The sequence below is a fragment of the Ailuropoda melanoleuca genome, chromosome X (genome assembly GCF_002007445.2).
Source record: "Ailuropoda melanoleuca isolate Jingjing chromosome X, ASM200744v2, whole genome shotgun sequence".
NCBI lineage: Eukaryota > Metazoa > Chordata > Mammalia > Carnivora > Ursidae > Ailuropoda > Ailuropoda melanoleuca.
Window position 1 is genome coordinate 52,115,197 of NC_048238.1, and position 22,507 is coordinate 52,137,703.

The window sequence follows — 22,507 nt, forward strand, 5'->3', positions numbered from 1 at the left end:
TTTCCCTGTATAAATCTAGAATTATTTTCAGCACTTCGGTGATAGTCTTTGAGATACCAGTCTGCTGTCTTCCCGCTGTTGGACTCACTGAAATAAATTCCTTCCTTGTTTCCCCACCAATCACCTCTCTGCCTTTGGATCTTGTCAGCGGCGAATGGCCAAACCTGGTCTGTCTGGGACCCCCAGAGCCACGTGCTCTTGCACCCCTGTGCCCCACGGTTACATGAGGACCAAGAAAGAGAAGAGAAGAGCTGCAGAGACCAATCTTCTTAGAGAATAGTTTGAGAATACTGTGAAGAGAATCTTGGTAGAAATATGGACATTGAAAGTCATTCTGACGAGGAATGAGGAACAACAGAAATTGGAGGAAAGGCCATCTGTGTTATAAAATAGCAAAGAGCTTGGCGGGATTGTGTTTATGTCCCAGTGTTTTATAGAAGGTAATACTTTTGGCTGGTGAAATTGGATATTTGGCTAAAGAAATTTCTAAGCATGGTGACTAACATAACATAATAAAAAATTATTAAAAAAAAAAGAAAAGAAATTTCTAAGCAAAGTGCTGAAAAAATGGCCTGGTTTCTCTTGAATGCTTACAGTAAAATGTAAGAAGAGAGAAATGATTTAAAGGTGGAAATGCTAATTAAAAAGGAAGCATGGGGTGCCTGGGTGGCTCAGTCAATTAAGCATCTGTCTTCTGCTCAGGTCAATCCCGGAGTCCTGGGATCGGGCCCTGCATCAAGCCCCACATTGGACTCCCTGCTCAGTGGGGATTCTGCTTCTCCCTCTCCCTTTGCCCCCCACCCCCCTCCCCCGCTGTTTCTAGCCCTTCTCACACGCTCTCTCAAATAAATAAATAAAATCTTTTTTAAAAAAAGGGAAGCACAATTTAAAAATTTGGAAAATTTTCAGCCTATCAATATTGAAAGAAATAAGAAAGCTAGTTTAACACAGAACACTAAGGGTATGGCTGAATTTGATAAGGAGAATGCTATAGCTCAACCATCTCAATAGAAGCTAGGAGCTATTCACATCAAGACAATGGGGAGACTGGTCAGCCATTTAAACAGAAGTTAGTATCTACTGTCCAAAACAATGGAAGAATGACCTGGGGCAGTTCAGAGTTCTTGAGGCTGGCCCTAAAATGGCCTAACAACACAGGCCCTAGAGTGCAAGGGCCTAGGAGCCACAGCTGCCCAGTGCCATCACACCTCCCTAGCTCCCCTTCTCAAATTCTGGTGCCATGTTAAACAGCCACTCCAAGTGCAGTGCAGGCTGTTAGAGCTGCCCCTCCAGATGGCACAGGTTATAAACTCTGGGAAGTCATCAGCTTGGTGTCCTCATGGTGTGTAGAGTGCAAGAGCTGGAAGCATAGTGGCTTCCACCTAGATTTCAAAAGATGCCTGAGGAAACTTTGAAGCCCAGACAAAGAACTTCTGTGGGGGTGGGGCAACTGCAGGAGGTCCCCATTAGAAGCAACACCCAGTGGAGCTTTCCACCCCAGGGCAGCACAGCTACTGTGAGGGATTCCAGCCTGAACCTTAATCTGTGAGAGCTGAAGCATGGGGCTATACCTGGCAGAACCATGTGGATGGGGCCTAGAGGTCTGGAGGCCCAACTGCAGCCCCAGTGGGTCCAGAATGACAACACAAAGCCAAGGAGGATTGTTCTCAAGCCTTGGTGTTTAATGGTATTTGCCTGATTAGGTTTTAGACTTACTTTGAACCCATTAACTTGGTTTTTTTTCCCTATTTCTTTTTTCAATTTTATAATAATTTTTTATTATGTTATGTTAGTCACCATACAGTACATCCTTAGTTTTTGATGTAGTGTTCCATGATTCATTATTTGCGTATAACACCCAGTGATCCATGCAATATGTGCCCGCCTTCATACCCATCACCGGCTTATCCCAATCCCCTATTCCCCTCTCCTCTGAAGCCCTCAGTTTGTTTCCCAGAGTCCATAGTCTCTCATGGTTCATTCCCCCTTCTGTTTACCCCCCCTTCATTCTTCCCTTCCTTCTCCTACCAATCTTCCTGCTATTTCTTATGTTCCATAAATGAGTAAAACCATATGATAATTGTCTTTCTCTGCTTGACTTATTTCACTTAGCATAATCTCCTCCAGTCCCGTCCATGTTGCCACAAATGTTGGGTAATCGTTCTTTCTGATGGCTGAGCAATATTCCATCGTATATATGAACAACATCTCCTTAATCCAGTCATCTGTTGAGGGGCATCTCGGCTCCTTCCACAATTTAGCTATTGTGGACAATGCTACAATGAACACTGGGGTGCATATGGCCCTTCTCTTCACTACGTCTGTATCTTTGGGGTAAATTCCTAGTAGTGCAATGGCTGGATCATAGGGTAGCTCAATTTTTAACTTTTTAAGGGACCTCCACACTGTTTTCCAAAGTGGCTGTACCAACTTGCATTCCCACCAGCAATGTAGGAGGGATCCCCTTTCTCCACATCCTCTCCAACATTTGTTGTTTCTTGCCTTGTCTATTTTTGCCATTCTAACTGGCATAAGGTGGTATCTCAAGGTGGTTCTGATTTGAATTTCCCTGATGGCTAATGATTTTGAACATTTTTTCATGTGCTTATTAGCCATTTGTATGTCTTCATTGGAAAAGTGTCTGTTCATATCTTCTGCCCATTTTTTGTTTTGATTATTTGTTTCTCGTGTACTGAGTTTGAGAAGTTCTTTGTAGATCTTCGATACTAGTCTTTTATCTGTAGTTCATTTGCAAATATCTTCTCCCATTCCATGGGCTGCCTCTTAGTTTTTTGATTTCAAGCTATACTGCAAAGCTGTGATCACAAAGACAGCATGGTACTGGCACAAAAACAGACACATAGACCAATGGAACAGAATAGAGACTCCAGAAATGGACCCTCGACTTTATGGGCAACTAATCTTTGACAAAGCAGGAAAAAACAACCAGTGGAAAAAAGACAGTCTCTTCAATAAATGGTGCTGGGAAATTGGACAGCTATATGCAAAAGAATGAAACTTGACCACTCTCTCATACCATACACAAAGATAAACTCCAAATGGATGAAAGACCTCGATGTGAGACAGGAATCCATCAAAATCCTAGAGGAGAACATAGGCTGCAACCTCTTTGACATCGGCCACAGCAACTTTTTTCATGACACATCTCCAAAGGCAAGAGAAACAAAAGAGAAAATGAACTCGTGGGACTTCATCAAGATAAAAAGCTTCTGCACAGCCAAGGAAACGGGAGAAAAAAAAACTAACAGGCATCCCTATTTCTCCTTTTTGAATGGGAATATGTATCTTATTCCTGGCTTACCATTGTATTTTGGAAGCATGTAACTTGTTTGATTTCACAGGTTCATAGCTGGAGAGCAATTTGCCTCAGGATGAATTGTACCTTGAGTCTTGACTCATATCTGGTTTAGATGATATTTAGATGAAACTTCGGAGTTAGACTTTTGAGTCAATGCTAGAATGAATTAAGACGTTTGGAGCTGTTGTGGGGCGCCTGGGTGGCACAGCGGTTAAGCGTCTGCCTTCGGCTCAGGGCGTGATCCCGGCGTTGCCGGATCGAGCCCCACATCAGGCTCTTCTGCTATGAGCCTGCTTCTTCCTCTCCCACTCCCTCTGCTTGTGTTCCCTCTCTCGCTGGCTGTCTCTATCTCTGTCAAATAAATAAATAAAATCTTTAAAAAAAAAAAAAAAAAAAGACGTTTGGAGCTGTTGAGATAGAATGAATGTATTTTACATGAGAAGGAAACGAATTTTGGGGGCTCAAGGGAGGAATGCTATGGGTCTGAATGTGTCCCCCAAATTTACAGTGTTTCAAACAGCTTAAGACACAGTGCTTAGAGGGAAATTTATAGCTATAAAAGCTAATATTACAAAAAGAAGAAATAAATCACTAAGCTAAATTTCTACTGTAAGACACTGGAAGAAAAGCAAACTAAAACTTAAGCAACCAGAAGGAAGAAAATGATAAAGATCAGAGTGGGAATTAAAGAAACAGAGACCAGAAACATAATAGGAAAATAAAAGAAATCAAAGTTGGTTCTTGAAAAAGATCAACAAAATTGAAAAAAATGTTGTATAAACTGGTCAAGGAAAAAAAAGACGACACAAATGACTAAAATTAGGAGTGAAAGAGGGGGCATAATTACCAAACTTACAGAAATAAAAAAGACAATTATAAGGGAATACTATGAACAACTATAAGCCAAAAAATTAGATAACTTAGATTATAATGGACACATTTCCAGGAACATAAACTACTGAAACTGACTCTGAAATTGAAAATCTACTAGACTACAAAAAAGAAAGAAGTGAAAATATACTCTGAAAACTACAAAACATTGTTGAAAGAAATTAAAACCTAAATGAATGGGAAAGATATCCCATGTTTATGGGTACTAATACTTAAGATCACAATACTCTCCAAACTGAGCTACAGGTTCAGTGCAATCCCTATCAAAATCCTAGCTGGCTTCTTTGCAGAAATTGAGAACTTGATCCCAACATGCATATGGAAATTCGAAAGACCCACAATAGCCAAAACAATTTTCAAAAAGAACAAAACTGGAAGACTAACACATCTCTATTACAAAACTTACTACAAATCTATAATAATTAAAACTGTGTGGTATTGCCATAAGGATAGACATAGACATCAATGGACTAGAAATAATCTTCCTCATTTATGTTTACTTGATTTTCAACATGGGTGACAAGATAATTAATATCTTCAACAAACACTCCCGGGACACCTGGATATTCAAATGCAAAAAAAAATGAAGTTGGACCCCCATCTCACACCATACACAAAAATTAACTCAAAATGGATAGAACTGAATGTAACAAGTAAAAATATAAAACTGTTAGAAAAAAACACAGGGATGAACCTTAATGATCTCTGATTAGGCAACAGTCTTAAACATTGACACCAAAAGCACAAGCAACAACAACAACAAAGTAAACAAAATGGGTATCAACAAAATTAAAAATGTTTGTGCTTCAAAGGGCACTGGTAAGAAAGGGAAAAGACAACCCACATAATGAAAGAGAATAATTGCAAGTTGTTATCTGAGAAGAGTCTAGTATCAAGAATATGAAACAACTACTAGAACTCAAAAAGATGACAACCTTATTAAAAATGGGCAAAAAAACCTGAAAAGACATTTTCCAAAGAACATATATAAATGGCAAATAAGTACATGAAAAGATGTTCATATCTTTTGTTATTAGTCATGATATCAGTTATTAGAAAAATGCAAATCAGAGGGCACCTGGGTAGCGCAGTCGTTAAGCGTCTGCCTTTGGCTCAGGGCGTGATCCCGGCGTTCCGGGATCAAGTCCTACATCGGGCTCCTCCGCTGGGAGCCTGCTTCTTCCTCTCCCACTCCCCCTGCTGTGTTCCCTCTCTCACTGGCTGTCTCTCTGTCACATAAATAAATAAAATCTTTAAAAAAAAAAGAAAAATGCAAATCAAAACTGCAATGAGACAGCACTTCATACTCACTAGCATGGCCATAATCCAAAGGATATAACAGCAAGTGATGGCAAAGAGGTGGAGAAAGTGGAACCCTAGCCCAGTGCTGGTGGGAATGTAAAATGGTTTCACTGCTTTGGAAAATACTCTGGTAGTTCCTCAAAAGATTAAACACAGAGTTATCATAAAACCTAGCAATTCCATTCCTGGGTATATATATACTCAAGGGAAAATAAAACACATATGCACACAAAATTTGTATATGAATGTTTATCACAGCATTATTTGTAACAGCTGAAAATTGGAAAAACTCAATATCCATCACTGCATGAATGGGTAAACAAAATGTGGTATATTACTACAATGGGGATGGAGTACTGATCCACACTCCAACACGGTGAACCTATTGAATGTTACTGAGAAATTATAAAGGGAGCCAGTCAGAAAAGACTAAGTCATATGATAATATTTATATGAAATATCCAGAATAGGCAAATCTATAAAGATACAAAATAGATTAGTGTTTGCCTAGGGCTGCTGGTTGGGATAGGAACTGACTGCAAATAGGTAAGGGATATCTTTTAAGAGTGATGAAAATGTTTTAAAATTGTGTTGATAGCTGCATCAATCTATTCTAAAAACCATTAAATAGTATACTTTACTTGGTGAAGCATAAGGTATGTTAATTATACCTCATTAAGTCTGTTAAAAAATTATCTAGGATAGGGGTCAGGATACTTATGTATAAAAGGCCAAATAGTAAATGCTTTAGGCTTGGCCAGGCACAGAAACTATCTTTCACTATTTTTCTATATTTTCATTTACAACATTTTACAAATGTAAAAAAAATTCTTGACACTCAGGCTGTAGAAAAACAGGCCATCAGCCTGATTTGGCTAGTCAGCAGTTTATCCAAACCATTTTAGGAATAAGATGTAGTTCCTTGATAAATTATAATGGCTGGATATTTTTTCCTAAGATTTGTTCATATATTTTAGAGAGAGAGAGAGTGCACGTGCAAGCAGGGGGAAGGGCAGAGGAAGAGAAACCTCAAGCAGACTCCCCACTGAGTGCAGAGCTCCCCTAACCCTGAGATCATGACCTAAGCCGAGATCAAGAGTCAGATGCTTGGGGCGCCTGGGTGGCACAGCAGTTAAGCGTCTGCCTTCAGCTCAGGGCGTGATCCCGGCGTTATGGGATCGAGCCCCACATCAGGCTCCTCCGCTATGAGCCTGCTTCTTCCTCTCCCACTCCCCCTGCTTGTGTTCCCTCTCTCGCTGGCTGTCTCTATCTCTGTCAAATAAATAAATAAAATATTAAAAAAAAATAAAGAGTCAGATGCTTAATCGACAGAGCCACCCAGGTGCCCTGTTGTATATTTTTTATCGAAGTATAACTGACATACAATGTTATATTAGTTTCATTTGCACAACATATTCATTGGTCAATTCTATACATTACTCAATGCTCACCACAGTAAGTATAGTCACCATATAATGTTATTAAAATGTTATTGACTATATTCCCTATGCTGTACTTTTCATATCCGCAAATTATTTATTTTATAACTGGAAGTTTGTATCTCCTAATCCACTTTTCCTATTTCGCCCATCACCCTATCCGCTTCCTCTCTGACAATCACCAGTTTGTTCTCTGTATTTAAGAGTCTGTTTGCTTGTTTGTTTTTTTCCTTTTTTTCTTTTTTTTGTTTTCCTTTTTAGATTCCACATATAACTGAGATCATATGGTTTATATTTCCTTTCTCTGACTTATTTCACTTAGCATAATACACTCTAGGTCCATCCATATTGTCACAAATCATCAGATCTCATTCTTTTTTTATTGCTCAAAAAATTAAATACAGAAGGAGTGGGAGAGGAAGATGGTGGCAGCAGAGTAGAGGACACTAGGTTCATCTCGTCCCATGAACACAACTAGATAACTATCAAATCATCCTAAATACCCCAGAAATCAACCTGAAGACTGACAGAACAAACTCCACAACTAAAGGGAGAGAAGGGGCCATATCAAAGAAGGTAAGAGGTGTGGAGACGTGGTTTAAGGGAGAAACAGACCACAAGTACTGTGGAAGAAAGGGAACTGTGGTCATGGAGAAGGGCGAGAGAGAGAGAGAGACAGACACAGAGACAGAGGAGCATATAGGGGAATGGACAAGGAGAACATTTCCCCAAAGCCACTAGCTTGGAAAATGAGAGGAGCTGAATTTTGGGAGTTCTTACAACCAGCGGGGTTTATAGCCTAGAGTTTTAAAGGTCCACAGGCTTGGCTGGGATAGAAACTTGAGGGCACTGTGCTGCTCCTGGAAATAAGGCAGGCAAACAACCCGGGGTAAGACAGCATGGAAACAGAGATCTGAAGAACGTCTGGGGCACACAGTGGGAGATTATTCCTTCAGGCCTCTCGGAGAAGAAAAGAGGTGGGTGGTGCCATTTCCTCCCCCAGTTCCTCAGCATAAACACAGAACCACCTGAGGGAAGCAGCTCAGCACAGAGACTGGCTGCCTCACTTGCTTACACAAAACCCCACGCCCCTGTGCTCTGGCTGCCCTTCTCAGTCAAGCCTACCTCAGTCCCAGCATGGCGAGCCCCTCCCCCAGAAGACCAGCACAAACCCCTGCCCATACCAGGTCTCCCAACCAAGAGAGTTCTGCAGGGCCTCTGTCCTGGTGGAGTTGGGTGTCAGGCCAGCAAACTGCAGCACACCTAGTTAAAACTTGCCACATGCAGGTCAGGGACCAAACAACAGGCAAGGAGAACCTCTGCAGATGACTGGCCTGAAGGACAGAGCAGGCATGACATAAGCTCTTATTCATAAGGACATTACTTTCAGGAGCAGGAGACATAACTGGCTTTTCTAACACAGAGAAGAAAGCAGAGACTTAGACAAAATTCCAAGATGTAGGAATTTATCCAAATGAAAGAACAAGATAAGGCCATGGCCATAGATCTAAGTGAAACAGATATAAGTAACATTCCTGATAATTTATTTATTTATTTATTTATTTATTCATTCATTCATTCATTTTACAGGGAGGGAGAGAGAGAGAAAGACAGTGGGGTGGGCGAGGCAGAGGGAGAGGGAGAAAGAGAATCTCAAGCAGACTCCCGGCTAAGCACAGAGCCTGACATGAGACTCAATCTCACGACCCAGAGATCATGACCTGAGTCGAAATCAAGAGTCAGTTGCTTAACTGACTGAGCCACCTAGATGCCCCTGATAGAGAATTTAAAGCAATAATCATAAGGATACTCACTGGGCTCGAGCAAATAAAAATAAATAAATAAAATAAAATAAAATAATGGAAAATAATGAAGCCAAACAAGAGAGATGAAGAAGAATTACGCAACATGAGAATAGACTTAGTGAACTCAGTGACTCCATAAATGTAGTAACATTCATATTATAGGAATCCCAGAAGAAAGAAAAAAGTGGGCAGAAAATTTATTTCAAGAAATAATGGCAGAAAACTTCCCTAATCTGGGGAAGGAAAGAGACATCGAGATCCAGGAGACACAGAGGGCTCCCATCAAAATCAACAAAAGCAGACCAACACCAAGACATACTGTAATTAAACTGGAAAAATATAGTGATCTTAAAAGCAGCAAGACAAAAGAAGCCCTTAATTTAAAAGGGAAAACCCATAAGGCTAGCTAGAGATTTCTCAACAGAAACTTGGCAAGCCAGAAGAAAGTGTCATGGTATATTCAACATGCTGAATGGGAAACATCTGCAGCCAAGAATACTGCATCCAGCAAGGCTATCATTCAGAATAGGAGACAGAGTTTCCCAGACAAACAATAACTAAAGTAGTTTGTGACCACTTAAATCAGCCCTACAAGAAATATTAAAGGGGACCTTTCAGTGTGAAGGACAGACTACAGGTGACAATGACAAGAAAGAATCAGAGAAAATTTCCAGGAACAATGACAAAACAAATAATAAAACAGCACTAAATACACATCCCTCAAGAATTACTTTGAATATGAATGGGCTAAATGCTCTAATCAAAAGACATAGTGTGTCCGAATGGATTAAAAAACAAGACCCATTTATATACTGCCAATAAGAGACTCATTTTAGACCTAAAGACACCTGCAGATTGAAAGTGAGAGGGTGGAGAAACATTTATCATGCAAATGGATGTCAAAAGAAAGCCAGAGTAGTAACACTTATATTGTACAAACTGGACTTTTTTGTTCTTGTATTGTTTTTACCCTACTTTGGTAACAAAGTAATATTGGCCTCACAGAATGATTTTGAATGTGTTCCCTCTATTCCATTATTTGTAAAATTTTGATAAAGATTGTCATTAATTATTTTTTTAATATTTGGTAGAATTCACCAAGGAAACCATGTAGTCTTGGGCTTTTCTGTGTTGTGAGATTTTTTATTTTTAATTCAACATTCACTCTTGTTACTGGTCTAAGATTTCCTGTTTCTTAGATCCAAGATTCATGATTCAGTCTTGGTAATTTGTGTGTTTTTAGGAATGATCTGATTTTATTTTTCTAAGTTATCTGATTTGTTAGTATATAATTGTTTATAGTAATCTGTTACCACACTATGTATTTCTGTGGCTATCTGTTGTGTTGTTGTCTCTTCCATTTCTCATTTTGGTTTTTGAGTCTTCTCTCTTTTTTTTCTTAATGTAGTTAAAGCATTGCCAATTTTGTTTATGCTTTTGGAAAACCTGGTCATTACTTTCAATGTTATGTTATTTATTCTGGTCTTTATTTTATTAACTTCTGGTTTTTCTTTGTTATGTCCTTCCTCTACTAAACTTCAGCTAAGTTTCTTCTTTTTCTAGTCCCTTGTGGTATAATATTAAGTTGTTTATTTGAACATTTTTCCTTAATACAAGCATTTATAGCATAAATTTCTCTCTAAAATTCACTTTTGCTGTATCCTATAGGTTTTGGAATATTGTGTTTTCTTCTTTATTTGTTCTGAGACATATTTTAGATTTGCTGTTTGATTTCTTATTTGGTGCCTTGCTTTTTTTTTTTAAGATTTTATTTATTTATTCGACAGAGATAGAGACAGCCAGCAAGAGAGGGAACACAAGCAGGGGGAGTGGGAGAGGAAGAAGCAGGCCCCCAGCGTAGGAGCCTGATGTGGGGCTCGATCCCATAACGCCGGGATCACGCCCTGAGCCAAAGGCAGACACTTAATGACTAAGCAACCCAGGCGCCCCTGGTGCCTTGCTTGTGCAGCACTATGTTTTTTAATATTTGCATATTAAATATTTAATATTTACATTGAAAAAAAATGAGAAGAAACAACACAACACACAAGACCTGCAGGACAATATCATATAGTCTACTATATACGTAATTTGAATACTAGGAGGAAAAGATAGATCAATGGGACAGAAAAAAATGTTTGAAGAGATAGTGGTAGATAATTTTTCAAAATTAATGAAACACATCAAACCATAGTTGTAAAATCCTCAGAGAATGGCAAGGATTTTTTTTTTTTAAAATTTAACCTAGATATACTATATTCAAACTGGTACAAAACAAAGATAAAACAGAAAATCTTATAGACAGTCAATGGGAAAAAATAAGATATCTGTATATAGAACAAAGATGAGGCTAACAGACTCCTCGGCAATTGTGCAAGCCCAACAACAGTGGAGTGACATCTTTAAAGTGCTAAAATTAAAAAGAACTGATGGCTCTAAATTCTACACACAGCAAAACTACGTCTGAAAAATAAGGAAAAATGTTTTTTCGGAAAAAGATTGGGGAAATTCAATAGATCAACACTACAAAAAAATGTTAAAATTGAGGCCAAAGAAATAGGATATCAAACAGTAATTTGGATCTCAACAAAGAAATGAAGATTCAAGGAAGCCCTTAAAATGTATATAAATAAAAAGAACATTTTACTTCTACTTAATAGCCTTAAAATAAATTGCTGGCCTAATCAAAAATAAGAACAATGATACTGAGAGCTTACATAACATATATAAAAGTAAAATGTACAGATAGCAACAACAGTACAAAAGATGGAAGGGAAAATTGAAAACATATCAATGTAAGATTCTTACACAACATGCATTAGTTAGAGTATGCTTCAATATGTCCTCACTTTTTGGTTGAACTTAAGTACAGATTTCATTTTCACCTGAAATAAATAAGCTTGTTCACACGTGTAAGGAGTTGAAAAAATTTAAATAAATACCATATGATCCAGTAATTCTACTACTGGGTATTTACCAAAGAAAAGAGAAACACTAATTCAAAACGATATATGCATCCTTATGTTTATTGCAGCATATACCCTGATATAGAAGCAACTCAAGTGTCCACCGGCACTTGGATAAGAAGATGTGGTATATATATACAATGGTATATCACAACTGCTATATTTTTTTAAGCATCCCTCACTTCCCCCCCAGCTCATTCAGGAGAGTAGAGACAATGTTGATAAAACTATACATTCCAGCTATATTCCTTCATCATCTACTTATTTGGAAATACTCAAATTGATGAGCATTTAGAGAACAAGGAGCAGATAAATAGAACAGAATTCAACAAGTCTTCATTAGACAGAACACCATGGTCTAATTTACAGGGACCAGAAGACTTAGACGGTGAAAGGCAGAAATGCATCTTCAATTACCTAAATAAATATTCTTTTAAAAGCAAAGAAGATTATAGCAGGATTAATAGGTTAGAGTTCCTAGAAACCATTAACATTTGCAAGAGAACGAACACACAAAAAAAGAACAGTTGCTGGAAACAAACAAAACAATTAAGGACTGTACTTAAGAGTTTGTGAAATTTCCCTCACATCAATTTGATCTCTATTCATTGATATACAAAATTTAATAAAGTCAGGACTACCAATTTAAGGGAAATTTTGTTTTAAAAAAAGATTTGTTTCTTTATTTTAGAGAGACATTGTGTGTGCAAGTTGGGGGGAAGAGCAGAGGGACAAGGAGAAGGAGTGGGACAGAATCTCAGGCAGACCCCCACCCCCCGCCCCTGCTGAGCACGGAGCCCAATGTGGGGTAGGGCTCAATATCACAACCCTGAAATCAAGGCCTGAGCTGAAATCCAGTGTTGGATGCTCAATGGACTGAGTCACCCAGGTGCCCCTAAGGGAAAAACTTTTAAAAGGTTAAAAGCACTATGCAAAAACTAAATGTTATTACTCTTTTTAAGTAAAACAAAAAGCCCTACTGAGAATAAAATTGCATTTACCCCTGCTTTTTAAGAAGCAAAATGATTGTTTTTGGTTTTGCTCTGGGGCACATAGATTCTTTTCTCATATTCTTTTAAAATGGAAAGGTTTCTAGAAAGAGGTCCCTTTACTGCTCAAGGTTAAGGATTTTGTCTTCTTTATCTCCAGTACCTAGCAGAGTACTTAATACTCAAATGTTTTTTGAGTTCAAGTCAACATGGAACAGAAAGGAAGGGAAATATGTTGGCAGAGATCTGGTGACAGTTTGTTCCAGATCTGAAGAGTCATATGAAAGAAGCAATTAACAGAGGAAGAAAATAAACAGCAAGAAGGATTTTATACCACTTGGAAAGAAAAGCTACAAGTATGGGAAATTGGGAAGTTTTCTTTGTCTAGTAAGAGAGAAAAAGCAGAGAGATCTAGATTTTAAAATCATACCAAAAATGGTAGTTGTCCAACTTGGAGACAATTTTCTTAGCTTGGAAGAAAGATGGTAAAAAACTGAAGACAAACCAATATTCTGGTCTATGGGAGACTGAGATGTTGATGCATCTTCTAAAAGGGGTAAGGTTTACAAAGCTAAGAGTGGAATTCTGGCGAATGTAGGAATTCTGCCTTTTTGCTGTTAAAACTGAGTTACTGATAAAATATTTAAGGGTGTGGGTCAAAGAAAGCAAATGCAATTAGACTGAAGAAAAACAATCCAAGTAAATAATCAGATGACTATCGAAGCTGTGGAGGTAGATGAATTCTTCCTTAGAGAATGTGTAAAAGGAAACAAAAATAGAGAAAACTGTTTCTTATGGGCCACGTATGATTGCAGGGAGATGATGAAGAATATCTAAAAACAGATTCGGAAAGAGTGGTCCATGGGAAGAGGCATTTTAAAAGAAGAGATATTCAATCTTTTTAAAAGAAGAGGCTAAGCCAAATGTGACCTTTCCTTAGGAAGGAATGAACCATTACAAACCTTTGAAATCAAGATGCCCCTGGACAGGATGAAAGGGTTCTTTAAAGAGAATCAGAAAGAACTGCATCAGGGAAGGCAAACACACCAAATAGCACACTAAACTCTTTCTTGTGTTTTCTTCGAAGTTTGCACATTACCTCTTCAAAAGTTGTTGAAGCTTTTCTTCCTTGCTCTAGATCAACTGCAGCTGCCATAAGTAAACATGTTTTCTGTGCAATCAGAATTACTTGATCAGAAGGACAAAACTGGGACAGCTGATAAGAAATAACCAGAACATCAATGAATACTGAGAATTCTGCCAGGTGAACAGAAACAATCAGAATGAAAATCAGCAACATCCTGTCTGAATGAAAAAATTCAGCTGGAAAAACACATCTCACCGTAAAAATGATATAGACTATAATACTGATTTACGGTTTTAATTTTATATTACTTTCCATTGTTTTTAAGGACCTTTCTAGAGATTAAAAGCTTCATTTCTTTGCAATTTTCCTATCTTCCCAGTGACAGGTACTGTCGTTTGGTCCTGTATTTCTATCTAGTGATTTATTTCTCACTTTATGTTGTAATTTCTAAGTGATTTTTCTCCTGGCAAATAGATTTCCCCTTTGTATTGAATAGAGCTGAAATTAGCACATATATTGTCATGGTTGCAAGAGACAATGTCAAATGTTGACAGGCATTATTAGGCATAACCTCATCATTAAACTTTGTCCTCTAACTTTAGAAAAAACTCCCAGGTTTTACTACAATAAACCTCTAGGCCACTTGGGATTCTTACACAGAACCCTACTAGTGCTATCACAAATGTTCAAACTAAAACTAATGTATTTCACCTAATTTAAATGGCAATTATACCTAAACTTTCAAAGGCTATGTCTTAATCTCCCCAAATGTTCAGTGATCATATTCATCACTGCCACTGAATTAAAAGCATTTCAAAACACCCTATCTCACTAGGTCTCAGGTTACTAGTATATAAAATGAGGGAGTTATGCTAGATTATCTCTATAGTTCTTTCCAGTTCTAAAACTCTTAACATTTAATCTATCTCAACATATCAGACAGTGTACTCCTGAATGTGTAAGAGAGACATTCTTAGCCCATTTCCTTTTATTCTCTCATCAATATTGCTTCCTTTCTGGCATTTAATCTCTACCTTGCAGACTAATGACTATTTAAAAATGCTTATAGGGGCGCCTGGGTGGCACAGCGGTTAAGCGTCTGCCTTCGGCTCAGGGCGTGATCCCGGCGTTATGGGATCGAGCCCCACATCAGGCTCCTCTGCTGTGGGCCTGCTTCTTCCTCTCCCACTCCCCCTGCTTGTGTTCCCTCTCTTGCTGGCTGTCTCTATCTCTGTCAAATAAACAAATAAAATCTTTAAAAAAAATAAAAAATTAAAAAAAATAAAAATGCTTATAATTGCAAAATAAGCTTACAAATCCTTACACACAGAACCTGCTCTAGGAAAAATCATAAAGTAGGCCCAAGTTTCTTAGCATTCTTTTTCACCTTCTCATTTCTCCAGATACCCATTCTATACTCCTATAGATTTATAACCCTTCCTAATGTTTTATTAGTTGACAATTCCTCTCCTAAAGAGAATTATATTTTAATATAGGACTCTGGGAGACTGAATTCCTCCAAAAGCAAAGAAATAAGTCTCTTATGGTAAAACTTTAGGTTTCCTGATGGTTGTTAGTAATATTTTGGTATGGGGAGAACTGCCTCATATTTGTACATTGTCTCCTACAGGGGACAAATGCTCCTAGGTCATTCCTGTTTAGTCATGTATTCTAAAAGTTTCTAGATTAAAAGCCAATACCACTTTATATTTGGTCCTTGAAAATAGCCACAGTGGTTCATATCTTTGTTGTGGTCCATTTGTGAGATACTTACTAGAAGAGACTTACCTTATAAGAAAGAATGAAAAACTCTCTCATTGTCACTGGGTCTTTGTCACATTGCACAGCCAAGTTCCAAGCTGAAAGTTAATATGAAATAATATAATTATGAAAATCTGTTTAATCTGTACCATTAAAATCTTCATTACCCGCATTTTTAATATTAATATACCAATGAGGGGTTTCTCAGGTTTAAAAAGCTAACTTTAGATTTTTAGAGAATTTTTTCCAGGTAAATTTAGAGACTTTTATCACTTCCAATCTACAAATCTTGCCAATAACTAACGGAGGTAGTGCTGATTTTTTTAATAAAAACTGGGGATATATAATACATTCTTAATTGGAATAAATCTATCTAAAAAATAAGGATCACCAAGGAGCTTACCACTGGAATTCATAAAAGTATGTTAAAATTCAGCAAAGAGATGGGGAGCTAAGATGGCAGCTTAAGCACAGCTAAATAACTATCAAATGATTCTGAATACCCAAGAAATAGACCTGAGCACTGGCAAAACGAACTGCACAACCAGAGGGAGAGAAGAGTCCACAGTGAGGAAGGCAGGACGTGCAGAGATGTGGTTTTATGGAGAAATGGATCATGGGTGCTGTGGAAGGCAGGGGGCCCTGGTTGTGGAGAAAGGCAAGAAATGGTGGAGCACACAGGGATAGGCACAAGGAGAACACTTTCCCAAGGCCACTGGCTGGGAAAATGAGAGGGGCTGATTTTTTTTGAGTTTTTGCCACCAGCGGGGCTCAAAGACTGGAGTTTTAGAGGTCCATGGACATGGCTCTACTCCTGGAGAGAAAGCAGGCAAGAAACCCCGGGGGCAGACAGGGTGATCTGAAGATTGCCTTTGGCGCACAGGGAGAGACTGTTCGCTCTTCTTGGAGCACATCTGTGAGAGGTGTCATTCTAAGAGCTGCCTCTCCAGGGACAAAAGAGCAAGCCAGCAGCGCCATTTCCTTCCCCCTGCCCCTCAGCATAGGCACAGAGATACCTGCTGAGGGCGGCTAACCAGGATGCTGGCTGTTTGGCCTGCTCGGCTCCAAATCCCACATCTTTGCACTCTGGAGCAGCTGCCCTTCTGGGTCAAGCCTGCATGAGCCCCAGCACAGCGAGACCCTCCCCCAGAAGACAAGAACAGGTCCCTGCCACACCAGGTTGCTAAAGTTTGGAGTTTTAATAGTCAGCAGATTTGGCTAGGATAGAGCCTGAAGTGCACTGCACTGCTTCAGGCAGGCAAGCAACCTGGAGACAGACAGTATGAAAAGAGCAATCAGAAAAATGCCTGGTATGTACAAGGGGGAATTATTTGCTCTTCTTGGAGTGATTCCCTCAGAACAGCAAGCATGGAGACTGCACTCCAGGGAAAATGGAGCTGGCTGGTGCCATTTCCCTTCCCTGCCCCTCAGCATAAATGAACTTCAGTAAATAGAACAGCATCAAAACTGGCTTCCTAATCTGCTAACACTAGGTCTTGCCCCACTGCACTCTGCTGGTACTGCCCTACTCTGGCATGTGTGCCTCAGTCCCAGTGCAGCAGGCCCCTTCCCCAGAAGGTCAGCAGAAACCTCTGCATGAACCTCAACTACCAACCAAAAAGTTTTGCAAGGTTTATTCAGTTCTATTGGAAGTAGCATCAGGTCTCATTTAACAAGCAGATCAGGGGTGCCTGGGTGGCTCAGTCGTTAAGCATCTGCCTTTGGCTCAGGGCGTGATCCCAGCATTCTGGGATTGAGCCCTACATCAGGCTCTCTGCTCTGCTGGGAGCCTGCTTCTTCCTCTCCCACTCTCCCTGCTTGTGTTCCCTCTCTCTGTTGGCTGTCTCTATCTCTGTCAAATAAATAAATAAAATCTTAAAAAAAAAAAACAAGCAGATCAGAGCCTGCCTATTTAAAACTCCCTACACTCTGGCTAAGGTCCAAACACTGCCCACTGCAGGCAAGGAATGTCTCTGCAGACAAATGACCTAAGGAACAAAGCAGCCAAAACATACCAGCAGAGTGCACGCAGCACACAGAAGAGACACTCCCTGAAGTGCCCAGACCCTGAACACTATGTGACCTCTTCTTCATAGAGCCATTACTCTCAGGAGCAGGAAATGTAACAGGCACACACAGAAGGCAGAGACATAGACAAAATGCCAAGATGGAAGAATTCATCTCAAAAGAAAGAACAAGAAAAGGTCATGGCCAGAGATGTAATCAAGACAGATATAAGTTACATGCCTGATGGAGAATTTAAAGCAACAATCGTAAGTATACACAATGGGCTTGAGAAGAGCATGGAAGGCTTCAGGGAGACCCTTATCTCAGAGATAAAAGAGTTAAAAAACAATTAGAAATGAAAAATGCAATAACTAAGATTCAAAACCAACTGAATGTAATGACCACAAGGAGGGAAGAAGCAAAGGAACAAATAAGTGATAATGAAGATAGAATAATAGAAAATAATGAAGCTGCACAAAAGTCAGAAAGAGTAGCTATGGATCACGAGAACAGACTTAGGGAACTCAGTGATTCCATCAAACGTAATACCATTCATATCATAAGAGTCCCAGAAGAAGAAAAGAGGGAAAAGGGAGCAGAAGGTTTATTTGGGGAAATAATAATTGAGAACCTCCCTAATCTGGGGAAAGAAACAGACATACAAATCCAGGAGACACATAGAACTCCCATCAACATCAACAAAAGCAAACAATACCAAGACATATTGCAAGTAAATTTGTAAAATATGGTGATAAAGAAAAAAATTCTAAAAACAGCAAGACAAAAGAAGTTCTTAACTTACAAGGGAAGACCCATAAGGTTAGCTGCAAATCTCTCCACAGAAGCTTGGCAAGCCAGAAGGGAGTGCCATAATATATTCAACATGCAGAATGGGAAAAATCTGCAGCCAAGAACACTGTATCCAGCAAGGCTATCATTCAGAATAGAAGGAGAGATAAAAAGGTTCCCAGACAAACAAAAACTAAAGGAGTTTGTGACCACTAAACCAGCCCTGCAAGTAATGTTAAAGGGCACCCTTTGAGTGGGAAAGAAAGATAAAAAAATGACAAAGACTAGAAAGGAACAAGGAAAATCTCCAGTAACAATGACAAAACAAGGAAAAAATGGCACTAAGTATGTATCTATCAATAATTACTTTGAATGTAAATGGACTAAACGCTCCAATCAAAAGATATAGGGTGTTCAGGATGGATAAAAAAACAAGTTCCATCTATATGCTGCCTACAAGAGACTCATTTTAGACCTAAAGATACCTGCAAATTGAAAGTGAGGGGATGGAGAAACATTTATCATACAAGGGATATTTTTAAAAAATGGAATAGCATATTTATCTCAGACAAACTGGACTTTAAAACAAAGACTATAACAACAAAGAAGGGCACTATATAATAATAAAGGAGACAACCCAGCAAGAAAATCTAACAATTGTAAATATTGATGCACCCAACATGGGGGCAACCAAGTATATAAAACAATTACTAACAAATATAAAGGAACTCATTGGTCATAATACAATAATAGTAGGAGACTTTAATACCCCACTTACAGCAGTGGACAGACCATCTAAGCAGAAAATCAACAAGGAAACAATGGCTTTGAATGACACACTAGATCAGATGGACTTAACAGACATATTCAGAACACTTCATCCTAAAGCAGCAGAATACACATTTTTTTTGAGTGCACATGGGACATTCTCCAGAAGAGATCACATACTAGGTCAAATCAGGTCTCAACAAGTACAAAAAAATTGAGATCATAACATGAATATTTTCTGACTACAACACTATGAAACTTGAAGTGAACCACAAGAAAAAATGAGGAAAGACCACAAATACGTGGAAGTTAAACAACATGCTACTAAAGAATGAATGAGCCAACCAGGTAATCAAAGAAGAAATAAAAACAATACATGGAAACAAATGAAAATGAAAACACAACGGTCTAAAACCTTTGGGATGCAGCAAAAGCGGTCCTCAGAGGGAAGTATATAGCAACATAGGCCTACCTCAAGAAGAAAAATCTCAAATAAACAACCTAACCTTAAACTTACACTACCTAGAGAAAGAACAACAAATGAAGCTTAAAGCCATCAGAAGAAGGGAAATAATAAAGATTAGAGCAGAAATAAATTAAAAAAAAAATCCCAGTAGAACAGATAAATGAAGGGGCATCTGGGTGGCGCAGTCATTTGGGCCTCCAACTTTTGGTTTTGGCTCAGGTCGTGATCTCAGGGTCCTGAGATCAAGCCTTTCGTCATTCTATGATTCTCTTTCTCCCTCTCCCCCTCCTCTCTGCACTTTCTCTCAAATAAATAAATAAATCTTTAAAAAAAAAAGGACAGATCAATGTAACCAGGTACTGGTTCTTGGAAAAAAAATAATTGATAAACCCCTTGCTAGACTTATCAAAAAGAAAAGAGAAAGGACCCAAATAAAGAAAATCACAAATGAGAGGACAAATAACAACCAACACCACAGAAATACAAACAATTTTAAGATAATCTTATGAGAAATTATATGCCAACAAACTGGACAACATAGAAAAACATGGATTAATTCCTAGAAACATACTAATTAATTACTACAACTGAAACAGGAAGAAATAGAAAATTTGAACAGACTGATAACCAGTAAAGAAACTGGATCAGTAATCAAAAATTTCCCAACAAACGCAAGTCCTGGGCCAGATGGCTTCATAGGAAAATTCTACCAAATATTTAAACAAGAGCTAATACCTATTCTTTTCAAATTGTTCCAAAAAATATAAAAGGAAGGAGAATTTCCAAACTCACTCTATAAGGCCAGCATTACCCTGATTCCAAAACCGGACAAAGACTCTACTAAAAAAGAGTACTACAGGCCAATATAGGTTCATCAGAAAGTTAAAAATAGACCTGCCCTATGATCCAGCAATTGCACTAGTAGGTATTTACCTGAAGAATGCAAAAATACTGATTCAAAGGGATACATGCACCCTGATGTTTTTATAGCAGCCTTATCTACAAAAGCCAAATTATGTAAAGAGCCCAAATGTCCATCAACTGATGAATGGATAAAGATATGGTGTGTGTATGTATATATACACACACAATGGATTATTACTCAGCCATAAAAAGAATGAAATCTTGCCATTTTCAATGATGTGGATGGAGCTACAGAGTATTATGCTAAGTGAAATAAGTCAGAGAAAGACAAATACCATATGATTTCCCTCATATGTGGAATTTAAGAAACAAAACAGATCAACATAGGGGAAAAAAAGACAGGCAAACCAAAAAACAGACTCCTAACTATAGAGAACAAACTGAGGGTTACTGGTGGTGAGGTGGGCAGGGGGATAGGTTAGATGGTGATGGGTATTAAGGACAGCACTTGTGATGAACGCTGGGTGTTATACATAAGTGATAAATCATTAAATTCTATACCTGAAACTAATATTACACTCTATCTTAGCTAACTCGAATTTAATTAAAAACTTGAAAAGAAAAAAAGTTCAGCAAAGAACAGGGTACACTAAAATCAAAGGCTGAAGAAAATTGCTGTAAAGATTCACATCTTCCATAGAACATTGGAAGGCCCCATTTGGCAACATTTAGCATAATTTTCATGTTGGAAAATTAAAATTAAAATACAGTAAAAGAAGTATTGGAAAATAACTTTTCAAACTTCCAAAAGATCAAAGTCATTAAAGCTTTCTATAGTTTAAATGCATGTTATTTTCAATAGTTGCATAAGTTTCTGAGAAGCCAGGGGCGCCTGGGTGGCACAGCGGTTAAGTGTCTGCCTTCAGCTCAGGGCGTGATCCTGGCGTTGTGGGATCAAGCCCCACATCAGGCTCCTCTGCTATGAGCCTGCTTCTTCCTCTCCGACTACCCCTGCCTGTGATCCCTCTCTCGCTGGCTGTCTCTATCTCTGTCGAATAAATAAATAAAATCTTTAAAAAAAAAGTTTCTGAGAAGCCAGATTGCTGTGTTTATTCCATATTCTCCTAGATTAGAGTCCCAGTAAACCCCATAAAGCAGAAAAAGATTCATGAGAACCAGTCCACTTTGTGACATTGCTGCTTAATTGCTCTTGATTACTTATCACTGTAATAACTGCCTCCACAATTTTTATACTTGATCTTAGCCAAAAGGCTGAGAAGCAATTGCCTCCACAATTTTTAAGTGTTTTTACTGAAATTAAGCCTAATAAAGTAAATTACACAACTTATAATTGGTTAGCTTGATGAATTTTCAAAGTGAATAAAATGATGTAACCAATCCAGATCAAGACGGACCTTGATCGTTACCAGAAACTCAGAAGCAGCCCAACCACCCCTCTTCAAGTCCAACTCCCTTCAAGGGAAACCACTATCTTCAGTTCTAATATCATAAATTAGTTTTGCCTGCTTTTTTTTTTTACCACATATAAATGGAATCAATGTCTGACTTCTTTTGTTCAACATTATGTTTGTGAGATTCATCTATTTTGTTGCATGCAGTTCACTTTTCATTTAAATTTTTTATGTAATCTCTATGCCCAACATGGGGCTCAAACTCACGACTCAGAGATCAAGAGTTGCATGTTGTACTTACTGAGCCAGCCAGGCACCCCACAGGTAGTTTATTTTTGATGAATCAAATTTAGAGATAAGTTAGGCATTTTAGATCAAATTTAAGAGCATAGCCTTGGGGACCTCAAGTTATAAGTCCTCATTTTATTCTTACACCCATCTCTAGAGAAAAAGAAAACTAATATTGAGTACCTACTATAGATAGCCCAGGTATATACATGGTTTTATTTAAAACCCTTACTAGCCCTATGAGGTATGTATAATTGTTCCCCTTTTATAAATAATGAAATTGAGATTAAATAAGTTACCCTTGTACCCACAGCTACACATAAAAGAGCCAGAATTTGGGGCACCTGGGTGGCT

General features: G+C 38.4%; 1 protein-coding gene across 2 annotated transcripts in view; it reads right to left on the reverse strand.

Annotated features, from left to right (window-relative positions):
- The window catches only part of TEX11 (testis expressed 11), a 279,061-nt gene that overhangs the window by 57,573 nt on the left and 198,981 nt on the right, over window positions 1-22,507 (reverse strand). For both annotated transcript variants that reach the window (XM_034649574.1, XM_034649575.1), the window contains exons 23-24: window positions 15,587-15,657; window positions 13,811-13,927 (exon numbers count right to left, since the gene is read on the reverse strand). In XM_034649574.1, the coding sequence (XP_034505465.1) occupies window positions 13,811-13,927; window positions 15,587-15,657 (188 nt within the window). The remainder of the gene's footprint in view (window positions 1-13,810; window positions 13,928-15,586; window positions 15,658-22,507) is intronic.